We start from the raw sequence: 12,804 nt of genomic DNA, 5'->3' as shown, positions 1-12,804 counted from the left end.
TGAGATGGAATTCGATCTGTTTTGCATTTATGCGCGCAGCCTTTTCTTTCGAGTTTTCTCATTATGACACTGTTACATCAAATTAAACAATTTGTACTCGAATTCTTCCAGAAAAAGTCATTATACTTCCTACTTGCACTACAATTAATAATGGAAGTTAGAATATTTTTTTGAGCCTTCGGATTTGGAGACGATGGAACAAATTTGACATCGAAACAAGCATAAAAGCTATTGGTTGTGTTTATTGATATTTTTAATGAGAATAAAGTTTTGGGAGATCTTTATTTTTTTAGAATAGACATCGTTGCCTAGATTGCTTTAACTTCACTAAGGAACGTTGCATCATCTCCAAATCTGAAGGATGTTAGTTGTTTTAACAATGATATATTTTAAATTTCAATGCCCTTAGCTAAATTAGCCACGTTTGAATTCCAACTAACATCCTTGTGGAAATTTTCACAAAATAATCCAAAAACCAAAATTTTTTTTATGGATAATCTCTTTCTAAAAATTTTATTCATATTTACCTTTTTCACATATGAATTTTACCATTTTTGCTCCCTATTTTAAATGCTACTCACTTTTTTTTACTCTCCTTCATCCTTCGATCTTTCCTTCCATGGTATCATTAGAATTCAATGTCATTGAATCTTAAATAATATTCCATTACTTATCTAATGGTTAACTCTTCAGCTTCATTTAAACATGAACATAACATTAGAATTCAATGTTATTGGACCTTTTTGAACTTTTTATGGTCCCATCACTTCAAAATTGATCCACTAACGGTGAAAAGTTAGAATTGTTGGAACAATTCAGGAGTATTTTTTTGCACAAGATGTAGTTCATGACATTAGTTTATAATTTCTAATGGTGTGTGTATATATATTTGGGCATTGCTAGAAAATAAACTTCCAGAGGTTTTTTTATCCATGGTAAAGAATATCGAATAAGTGAAAAACAGGGGGGGGGGGGGGGGGGGGGGGGGGGAATGACAATAATCGGATCGTTGTTACATTTCTCTACCGACTAGTCATTAGAAAGATAACACAAAGTTCCATTACATCAGAGAGAAGTAGAAAATTCAATGAAATCATCAAACGATTCTAAAATCATATGTTATATGAAGAGCAAGAACACTTGATAACCAGAAAAGAAAAGATAAGCATATCATACCTTAGCATATACGTCTAAAACAAAAGCACCTCATGTCCACAAAATAACTTAGGATCAAATGGTTTTTGCGATATCTGTCTTTTTTATACAGGTTCCATTGGATCCATCAAAACTAGGGACTACAAAAAAAAAAGGCCAAGATCTTGGATGGTGAAATCAACGAGGACCAACATCCAGAGAAAAAATGAAAAGCAACAAACATTCGCATCACCCACCCACTTCTGAGAAACACCCCGAGGACATCGAGACCGTCAGGAAGCCACGCCAATACTCGAGTTAGGAGCACCTTGGGAGGAACCATGACTGTTGTAAGAGTGGCCACCCCCACCCCTACCACCTCTTCCTCGACCATTGTAGTAGTTCCTCTGGTAATAGTTTCCTGACTGATCATAATATCGAGTGCGTCCATTCTGGTAGGATCCTCCTCCTCTTCCATCACCTCGACCTCCACGGCCATTAGAATATCCTCTTCGGCCACCAACACTGCGGCCACCTCTTTGGTTCATATATCCCCCCCTTCGAGGAACATACTGCTGTTCTTTTGCATCTCCATCCGCATGTTTCTGTTCGAATTCTTCTTCTGGTCTCACTTCTTGCTGTGGGACGAATTCAGAAGAGTTTCCGGTCTCTTGCACATCCTGCAAAGCACAAGTCTCAATGTTCAAATAAAGAGATACCCGAGATACCCAGGGGTCAGCTATGGAGAATGAAATACTGCAGAAAGATAGAAAAAAATGGGGCATACCCCAGGCATCTCGTCAGCAGAACCAGGTTGACCATCACTGATATCATCTCCTTGCAAGTCTCCCACGTCAACATCCTAGAAATTAAGGAGTTATATAAGATTATTATTAAATTTTGTAGCAGCAAGACATAAGAATATTTTTGCAGTTATGGTAGAAAAAACTATTCTTATAATAATTTCCCAGCAACCACATCCTTGGGTTGAGGTGTTTACTCAATTGCTCATTGCAAGCAGCAAACTCAACCACTAACAAATCAGATTACTCCATGGCTTAAGCAACTTTAGTATTCAGATGAGGAAAGCTAACAGGAAAGAATGAACATCCTGCGAGGAGAAATAGTGACAAATTTCTTTGCAAAGACAACCAACAAAATAACAATATACTTTTGAATACACATAGGATTACGACAATTTTCTTTCCAAGGCCATCAACAACAAGAAATATATTTTTATATACTTTTAAATACGCATTAGATATAAAAAGTAATATCCCCCTACACTTGGAGCCTTCTTTTCTTTTTTGTGAGAAACATTGACCTTTTCATATCAAGACAATATGGAAATCCTGAGAGAAACCTTAGTATTAGGAAATTTCAAAAGAACCTTAAATGGTTAAAAGAAAACGTAAAACAAGTTACTAAACTCCAAAAGACAACAAACTACCATCCGTCTAATGAATAACCTCGACAATAACACTACATCAGATCCTCCCATTATTTTTCCTTTTTAGTAAAGATCCAGATATTCATTTCAAAACATAGACCCCAAGCGCCAACTGCATTCAGTCATAGAATTTCATATTTTTCTTCGAACTTTGGCCACTGACTAATCGTATTATGTTCTGTTTGGCTGAAAATCCATTACCCATGAAATTTGATATTGTGGACGTCAAGTGTGTAAACTATGTTTAGTTTCATCCTTGATGTTTGAATGTTTTTTCAATTTAGTTTTCAATTAAACCCTTCACATTGATGAATACAAAAATTTGGTTAATGATAACTTCACACAGTATGATACTTGGTGAGTTAGCATAAATTTAAAGAAATAGACCACCTAATTTCTTCTCCAAATTTCTATGTTAGCAAAATCAATTCTCTCTTGCATGGCCTAATGTTACAATCAAATTGCTACCAACTCATTAAGTATCATGTCAGCTTATTGTCGACAAATTTTAACATCCACCAAGGAGAGGGTAATGATTGAGAAGCATTAAAACATGTGACTAAATTTAAACTTTCTAAACAATACAATAGGAACTAGATTAAAAAAACCAATAAAACAAAAATCAAACACCAGGGACTAAAACACATATTTAATGAAAGGAACAATTTGAAATTTTGAAGGATGGGAGAAAAACCAAGATCAACGACAAATGTAAAAAGCTCTTCCAATTGGCCAAAGTAGTACTTAAGCTACAAAGTTTGAAATTGAAGCAGCAGAGAGTTTAAGCCAAAAAAGAGCCACAAATGATAATTCTATAACCCATACCCAACTAAATAATTTATTCTTGTGGTTGAAGATTCTATTGTACCTCTTCAACAATATCTTTCAAATCAAAGGATCCAAATCTGCAAAAATCATGTGTAAGGCTATTCTTGTCTTTAGGGAGGGTCACCTGCCAATTAAAGGCAGAGTATAAAGTTATAAAAATCACCAGAAAATGAGCAACCAAGTAAGAGCCAGCTATGAGTTTTCAGATTCTTCCTTGCAAAGACAGCCCCACCCCACGAAAGAACACAAAGACGAGTCATTGGATCTAGTCATGGAGCTGTGGTAAGTAAATCTGTGAGGAGGGAGTCCACTGCAAAGCTGCCATGGGGATGTGAATGCTAAGTAGTGCGAACAAATGTGGTTGTTTGGCTGGAAATTTAGAAGAGCGTGATAGGAAGGCTACTCATCTTCCACAAAGTTTATTCTTATGCCTAGATCCCTAAGAGTTGGTTAGTGGAATACAAATATCTTAGATAGAAGAGGCTCTTTGATTGAATATCAAGAAAAAATTGGGAAGACCATAGTAGTGCATTGCCCTTGCCCAATCATATATCGTCCCAAAAGTAATTAGATCTTTTTGATCACCACTGATTTGACTTTACAATGAATGAGGCCTTTGTGTTTGAGAATTCATTTCCAAGGGCCTTTTAATTTGAGAGAAGTGGAAGTTTGAGAATGAACCAAAATGAGAAGTGGAAAATTAAGTCTCAATATCGATTATCCATCAAGCTTTCTCCTCAATTAGTTTCTTCAAATTCATGAACATAGCCCAAATCCCTACCATTTCGAAGGTTTCCCAACATGTGCATAGCTTGGCCATTAAGGGGAAGACACCAATAAAGGCATCAGTATCAGTTTCTGGAATGATAGATGTGCACGCCTCTTAAGAGGAAAATGCATTGTGGAGAATGGTCATTTCGAGTATTTATGGAGAAGACACCAGGGGTTGGAGAACTTTGAAGCTTAAGAATACTGCCAACGGAAAACCTTGGTTTGATATTTCAAAAAGTAGCCGCTTCCTTATTTGCTTTTTACTTTTAAAAGCCAATAAAGGCAACAATATTAATTTCCAGAATAATAGATGGCTGGATGTTATTCCTCTACGGAAGACTTCTCCAGATCTTTTGGCTATTTCCATGAAACTTACCAAAAAGACCAATCTGTCACTAGGGTTCCTCTCCACACCATTTTTTTTTTTTAAAAAGAAAAAAAAAACAAAGTTTTGCATTAATATAATGAAAAAAGTCTATTGCTCAAAATACAAGATACCAAGAACGATGCAATAAAATCAAAACAAAACTAGTACTATAAATACATGATTTAAACCAGAGAAATAAAAGCAATTCAAACAAATGTCCTAAATGGAATAATTAGCATAAACTTTAGATTGAGAACACCAAGAGGAGGCAAGAAGACATGCTAAGCCCAATCAATCAAACCAATCAAGGGATTTGTCATGGGATACTCTATGATTACGTTCGAACCAAGTCTCGGATAATAATGCCTTAACTACATTGGACCATTAAACACTCTATTGTTCCTCTCCCCCCAAAGGACCCGAAACAAAACATACACCCCTACAAACCACAAGACATGATCTTTATCTCCAAAAGGTAGATGGAAGATGAAAACCCCAATCGTTCCTCTAATATCCCTCTATCGAGCTATCATAATAACAAACATTTGAAAGAATCAATTTGATAGAACCCACATATATTGTAATATGAACTCTAACCAAAATACAGGATAAACCAAGTATTCGAGATAACACTCAAACCCTAATTCAATCACTACCATATTGCCTATCCTACTCCATTCCCCTCCCCCTCTATTTATAACCAACATCCCTAACAAACTACTTAACTAATTACAAATATATTCAACCCTAATAAACCCTCTAATACCATTCCTATCATTACTGGCCCTAAAACACACCTTGTCCTCAAGGTGTGGTTAACAAAAAGGAAAGACAATTTTTAAAAAAAAATGCCTAAAGATTTGAAAATCAGCCTTGTATTGTGTTGGAACAATGGGCCCCATTCAATTTCTTCAACCCACTCCAAAAATAATTTTCAAAGCCCATTCCAACCCAAAATTAATGTTGCACTCTTTTAGTCCATGGCCCATTATCTAATACATCACATCGAGTGGCTAGGGACTTTTTTCCACTCCACTAAATTTGCAGCACCTTTCCCCAAGTTATCTTCCCCATTTTTCTCTGTATGCTTCACCGACAACAGATCCTAGTAGCCTTTTGTCTCAATTTTTCATTTTGTTCTTTTCATGGTTGTTTTACTCCTTTTCAGCTAAGGCCTCTTCCAAACTCTTCCATCGTTGTTGGTTTTTGATAGACCTTTTTCTCGCTATTTTTTTACGAAACTCGCAACGCCACCATCTCCAGGTCCATTTCCCTGACCACACACATTCTTCGGCGACCTCCCTTAATAATTTCTTCATGGTACATCCGTTGATGCCTCCCCTCAACTTTTGCCTCCAAGAATCAACGACGTCCTCTCTTCGGATTTCTCTGATACCACACCAATCCCTCCGCAGCCTCTACATGAACCTTGCGTCAGCACTTCTTCCAAGTTTTCATCTCCAACCTTCGAAACATCACTTGTCGAGGATCTCCCTTCAAATTTCTATTGTCGATGATCTCTACTTGCCCACGGATCATCTTCGAACACTTCACCTCCTTCATCTTTAAGGCATTTCATGCCCTTTGGTAAGTTTTCAAGTACTGGCAAGTTATCGATCGACTCTCTCAACCCTTTGTCTTTGTGTTTTCCAACAACTTTCCCATCTTTTTTGTTCTTTTTTTCTACTGTTGTTCCAGAAGGCTGTTTTATGGTTTGTTGTACATCTCCCTTCTCCTTTGCTTCCGTACAGCCTCATTCTTCCTCTTTTTCTTAATTTGTTTCTTCACCGCTTCATTTTTCCCCTATCCTCATTCTTCTTTTGAGGATTCTATTGATTCTTCTTTTGTTATGGTTGTCTCACTCTCCTGATCATCAATCTTCTCGACATTCTTGATTTCTTTCTTTGTTTCCCAACATTATTCTCCATTGTTTCTCCTCTTCTACCGTTGGCTTCTGCCCCAGCATTTTGCACAACATCTACATTTTCTTCTTTAATCTCTGCAACTTCAAGGAGTTTTATCCTGAAAAGATTGGAATATTGTCTTCATGTCCTTCCTTTCCTCCTTCCATCGATCCATCAAATCATCAAACCCTTCATGAATACTCTTTCTTATTTCTTCACATAAGCTCTTATGTGATTCCATGGCCAGAATCGAACTGCTCTGATAGCAATTGATAGAACCCGATTATATTGTAATATGAACTGTAACCAAAATACAAGATAAATCAAGTATTTGAGGTACTTGCACCCTCTCAATCGTGAGATAACACTCGAGCTCTTATTCACTCACTACCATATTGCCTATCCTCCTCCATTCCCCTCCCCCTCTATTTATAACCAACTGCCCAAACAAACTACTTAACTCATTGCAAATATGCCCTTAACACTCTAATAACCCCCCTAATACCATTCCTATCACAATTCCACATAAACCTCGCAACTAACCACTATAAAGAAGGTGATCCAATTGGCCTTAGAGGAGGCCTTTTCCACTGGGAAGAGGAATGTTAGATTATGATGATTAATATGATTGTTGTGATGACGTTGGGAGAAGAGAGACCCTGTTCAATGGCCTCTTGAGGCAAGTGGAAGGTTTTTTACCAAATCCGCTTTCGTGAAGCTAACTAAGACAACCCCAAAAATCAAGTCCCCATTGATCACTACCATATGGAAATTCAAGTGCCCTAAGAAGGCTAAAATTTTCCAGTAGACAATGGCCCACAAAGGTTTAAATACTCAAGAAATGATCCAAAAAAAATTAAAAAATTGGTCCCTCTTCCCCTCTGCTAGCAGCCTTTGTCTCAACACATATGAGACCTGACCACTAGCTTCTTCTTGCCCATCCATTCACCGATATTGGTTGGTTTCTTTTGTGTTATGAATATCCTCATTGTTAGCTGTTACTTGCCAAAATATATTGCTGATTGGCAAGTGGAGGTCTTCTCCTTTTGTAATTGGTCCAAACAGGTCGAAATTTGTGGAATTGTGAGCTACGGCTTTATTGTGGCATATTTGGCTGGAAAGAAGTCTTCAAAGATAAGTCATCTTCCCTCGAGTTTCTTTGTATAGAAATGTTCAGTTAAGAAAATGGGAACTCCTTCTAACAAGATTTTGGACAAGACAGGATCAAATGGGCCCATGGGGGCAGGAAGAAACAGGCAAGAAATTAAGTTTGACTGATCCCTACTCTTTCACCTCTGTGTCAAAGGAAGCCTTTACTTCTTCAAGCTTGTTACCTTTAGCCACCTTTTAAGGAAAGGTACCATGAACATCAGTTAACCTGCCTAAGTGGTATAAACTATAAAGCATTGGAAAAAGAGGACAAATTTTAAAAAAAATGCTGGAATGGCACATGGAGGAAGGTAAGGTGGCCTTAACTAGAATGAAGGTTGTACAGTTCTATTTGAACTTCAGACACATTTCCATCAAGTCAAACTACTAGAAGTTCTTTTTTCCAAGAAACTCCCACGACAGCTGCCAATGTATCTAAAAGTTTCCAACCTCCACAAATCAACAGGAAATGACCATTTTCTTTTTTTTAATAGAATTTTCATTCCACTATTCTAACTACAATTTTTAGATAGTTTGGTGAAAGGATTTAGTTGAGGAAAGATGCTGAACGACAGATAGAACAAAATACATAGAAGTATTACTCGACATTCATTTTAAAGAGATAATATGACAAATGAATAATATCATATGGTATGAGGATCCCATAATACCGTCTGTTGGAATTTTTCATCTGAATCTTCTTCATGGACAGCCACCGGAACCTGAAAATTGGCATAGCTTCCTGCAGCAACCGCAGCTACTTCAACAGGACCTTTAATCTCAGGCGTGGTAGTGAAGTAATCCGACGCCATGATCTTGTGCAGTCTCTCCCTCAAGTTCGCATCTGCAAAATTGTATTACAAGTCAACAGAACACCAAAAACGAAAGAACGAAATTAACCGAAAAGAAACAGAGTGGAAATTAGGAAAAAGAACAATACAAGTAACATCCGTGTTGGGCTCAATAGGTTGGTCAGCCTTCGTGAGCCAGAGTTTAGCGTGTTCGATGCAACGCTCCAACGCATTCTTATGCGGCAAATTCGAATCTACGGGACGAGAGACCAATAGGCCGCTCATCGTCGATATCAAATCCAAATCCCTCTCGGCAAGAAGATCGGTAGCATCGTCTGTGACATAATCGTAGGTGATGCAGCAACTTCTTTCGTGCGTTCTCGTAAGCATCGTCGAAGTGAAATCGCTTTGAGACTTAACGTCAAACAAAGAGCCAAAATAGAGGAGGTTTAGAAGGTCCTCAACCATAGCGTGTTCGGACTGGTCTTTCTCATCATTCGTCTTTTCATCCCTAACCTCCGTAGGCGAATCATCGGTTGAAACAGGTTGAGAGGAGACACTCGCCTGTTGGCGTTGTACAGCCAAGTTGATTTCCTCAGAGACAGCCGATGATAGCGGTTGGCGAAGCTTTTCAAGTTCATCGATGAGGGCGGTGACAGAAGGCTTAGAGCGGAGGACTTCTTCTTGCTCCTTGTTGATGGGCTTTCCCTGAGAAATAGCTTCTTCCATCTGAATGATACGATTGTGTTTCTTGCGAAGGGCGCGGAGACGCTTGTTGATGAGGCTGAGGACTGGTCCATCGGAGACATCAGAGGGAGCGGCAGCCGCCATTGTTAAGTCCGGCGAAGGTGGTGGAAAAGAAGGTGATCGTCGGAGCACCACCAAGAATCGGTGGTGAAGGGGGGGCAGTTGAGCGAGGGTTTTGAAAGGTTTCTGTCAGGGGAAAGAGGACGCGATTGGGGGAAGAGAGAGGAGCTGAGAATGGAGACTCAATTTAAGAGAGCGATTAAGGAAAGAGGGTTAAGGCCTATCGCTGGGCTCTTTAAAATCCATTTCAACTGGGCTTTTTCTTTTTCTTTTTCTTTCTTTATTCTTTTTATCGAGATTTATTCAATGAACAATTGAATAAACCGATTTTTTATATTATTAAAAAAAAAACCCTTCATATCTCATCTATATGTAATTTCTAAGCTTTTTAACGTCAATCGAACTAAGTATCTAATTTTTTTCCTTTTTATTTAATACATGTTAATTATTCTACTGCTTTCCTCTATAAAATGTAGAGGTGATTTTGGATCCTAGAACATAATTGACATAAAAGATCTGTCGACCATTAGCATGTGTGACCTATGATACATCATAGACTCTTCATAGACCCTGTTAAAGAGTAGATTTTAATTTAGCAGAATAAAACCAAAATTCAAGATAAAATAATATGAAATTTGATGCTAGCTTTCTAAGGATTAGGAAATTCATATCATAACCCTAATATGATTAAGATAAATCCTAGCTCAAATCTCCAATAAATACACCCCTTATGGCTCCACGTGAGATAACTAAAACTTCGACTTCTTTTCTATTCTTCAATTTCTCTTACTAACTTAGGCACCAGAGTCTTTTTTCTTTATTTTGTAGGTCATCTCTTCCTTGAATTATAAATTCAACTGTTGGTATCACGTGAGGGTTAAGTGCATCCCCCTTGTCCCAAATTTTACATCAATAGTTTGGCACCATCTATGGGGAATGATAATTATCTACCAATGCAAAGTCGAGAATCCTTGTCAAATTAAGAAAAATCAAGGCCTCTGTGACTTAATCTTAACCAGGAAGAAGTTATGGAGGAAGTTATGGGTGAATAAGATCCTCATAACAAAAATCAAAGAAAGCTAGGGTGAATTAGATCCCCATAACCAACAGATTCTCATGTCTCTAATACCAAATGAATAAATTCAGATCATTCAAAAAAAAATTTAAAAAAAAGGAAAAATATTGTATGAAGGTATTTTGGAGTTTAGTTTAAACTAAGAGGGTGTTTGGCTCACCAACATGAGTTAAGTTGAGTTGGTATAATATACCAACTCATTGTTTGGCTCACCAACTTTAAATGTTGGTGGAGTTGAATTGGTATATTTTACTAACTCACCCCAACTCTCTCTTCTTCCCATGTTTTCAATGGCTCCACTCATCGGCCACTTTCACACTTTGAGAACTAACTCCGGGCTCCAATAACCACCTCTGGTGACAACTACAGCGACCAACTCTAGACTTCGACAACCACCTCAGATGGCAACTCCGATGACCAACTCCAAGCTCTAACAACTACCTCTGATGATAATTTCGACGATGAAATCCAGACTCCGACAACCAGCTCCGGCGACCAATTCCGAGCTCTTACAAACTTCATGCGACCAACTCCAACAATCAATTTTGGCCTCCGATAACCACCTCTAGTGACCCAACTCCGATGACCAATTGGCTTCGATAACAAACTTCGATGACCAACTTCGACAACCACCTTTGCAGCCTTTGACAACCACCCTCCGACTATAAATTTCGATGAAAATCACCTTTGAGCGAGAAACTCCGACGACCAACTCAAGGTTTCAACAACCACTTTCGACGACAAACTCTGACAACCAACTCTAATACCACCTTCATACAACTAACTTGGGCTTTGACAGTCACCTCCGACTACAATTTCCAATAAAAATCATATTCGATGATCAACTTCGACGACCATTTTCGCCTAATCGACTTTGATTCGAAAACCACCTCCGATGACAAACTTTGACAACCAACTCCAATACACCTTCATGTGACCAACTTCAGGCTCCGACAACCACCTCCAGCTACAAACTCCAGCATAATCCATCTTCGATAATCAATTTCGACAACCACTTCCGATTACTATAAGATTGATGACTGTTAAAGTATGTTGTAGGGTTCTTATTATATAAAAAAATATATTATTTTGTCTACATTTAGTGCAATACGTAATGAATTCACATATCAAATGAGTGTTAAGAGTATTTAGATGAAAAGTATGTAACATATAACAAAAAAATCATAAAATGAAATTTTTTTTCCTGGAACATTTTTTAGCAAGAATTAGTGAAAATAGAGATTTGTTCTCTGAAGATCCTCTAAATTAGAGGAAATGAAAGTGAAATTGCTAAAAAAATGTGGTGACGTTCCATTGGCTGTTACAATGATGGGGGAGAATTAATTAAAAAAAATACATGACATAGTAAAAATATAGAATAACAATAGGAAGAAGAAGATGATAATGAAATTCATAGAGAAAATTTGGCTAGAAAGTTTTAATTTCACTTTAGTTTTTCATTTTATTTAACCATATTTCTACAAGAAATGTATAGGTTAATTGTTGTTCATTGCCCAAAAAGAAAAAGAAAGGAAAAAAAAAAAAAGAAAAGTTCTAAAAATTAATAGAAAGAAAATTGCAATCCATATTTTATTCAAACAAAGATGGGTAGAATATTAAATAAAAAAATTCAAAACAAAAATAGTAATCATAAAAGCATATTATTTAGAGTTCAAAAAACTATATCAGATAATAAACATATAAACTCAATTCTGCACCCTAAACACAGACATATGGACTCAGACTAAATAACTCTGCACCCCAAACATAGACATATAAACTCTGGAAATATATGAATTCCACAGACATATGAACTCCAGACATCATATCTCAACTCAGCGCCCCAAACAGCCTCTAAAAGAGAGAAGAAAAAAAACAAAAAGAAAAAAAGGAGAAATCTAGGAAAAAGACAAAATATGGGTAAAAAAAAGGAAACCCTTGTTGTATGATTTATCTCACGCTTCCCCTATTTTCTCACGTGTGGAATACGATAGGATTTCTTCTCCAACAAAACCTTTAGGGCAGTGGCAGTGACAACTCTCTAACAACGAAGGCGAGCAACTACAGAGAACCGTGGTGATGGCTTCAAGTGGCAATGGTAATTGTACAATGGTGGCAAGAAATCTCAAACGACTTCAAGCGGCGATAAGCAGTGGTACCCAACGGCGAGTGATTTTGAGGAAATTTTCATAAAATGACCCAAAAACCAAAAAAATTTCTACCAATGACCTATTCCTAAAAACTTTTCTATCACTGACTTTTTGTGCATGCGAAATTCCAAAATTACCCCCAATTTTAAAAAGTCTTCAGACCAAAGTCATCCATCTTCTTGCTTCAACCATTTCTCAAGCATTCAATATGTATCGCAACACCAACATTCCACCAAAGTATTTATTCTCAACTAATATTCTACCAGTATCATTTATTCCCAGCTAATATTCTACCAATGGAAGGTCACTCTCAGTATTCACTTTCTGTCGAACTCTCCACGAAATTCTCTCATTGTTCTCTCGGAGTGTTATCTCAAA

At 37.3% G+C, this 12,804-nt stretch overlaps 1 protein-coding gene across 2 annotated transcripts; it reads right to left on the bottom strand.

Annotated features, from left to right (window-relative positions):
- Window positions 1-1,144: 1,144 nt before the first annotated feature.
- Window positions 1,145-9,625, bottom strand: LOC120082167 (glycine-rich protein). 2 transcript variants are annotated; one of them, XM_039037421.2, is made up of 5 exons: window positions 8,544-9,625; window positions 8,275-8,447; window positions 3,453-3,536; window positions 1,922-1,996; window positions 1,145-1,814 (listed from the first exon to the last, which is right to left on the bottom strand). In XM_039037421.2, exons 1-5 carry the CDS (start codon window positions 9,223-9,225, stop codon window positions 1,428-1,430), a joined length of 1,401 nt encoding a protein of 466 aa, XP_038893349.1. In that variant the 5' UTR covers window positions 9,226-9,625; the 3' UTR covers window positions 1,145-1,427. The 2 variants fall into 2 exon arrangements, with proteins under 2 accessions (XP_038893349.1, XP_038893350.1); XM_039037422.2 differs by lacking the exon at window positions 3,453-3,536.
- Window positions 9,626-12,804: the final 3,179 nt, after the last annotated feature.

Source organism: Benincasa hispida, chromosome 7, assembly GCF_027475165.1.
Source record: "Benincasa hispida cultivar pf3 chromosome 7, pf3_genome.v1.1, whole genome shotgun sequence".
Classification (NCBI taxonomy): Eukaryota; Viridiplantae; Streptophyta; class Magnoliopsida; order Cucurbitales; family Cucurbitaceae; genus Benincasa; species Benincasa hispida.
Note: the sequence above shows the minus strand (reverse complement) of the source record. Positions and strands in the feature narration are given on the sequence as shown.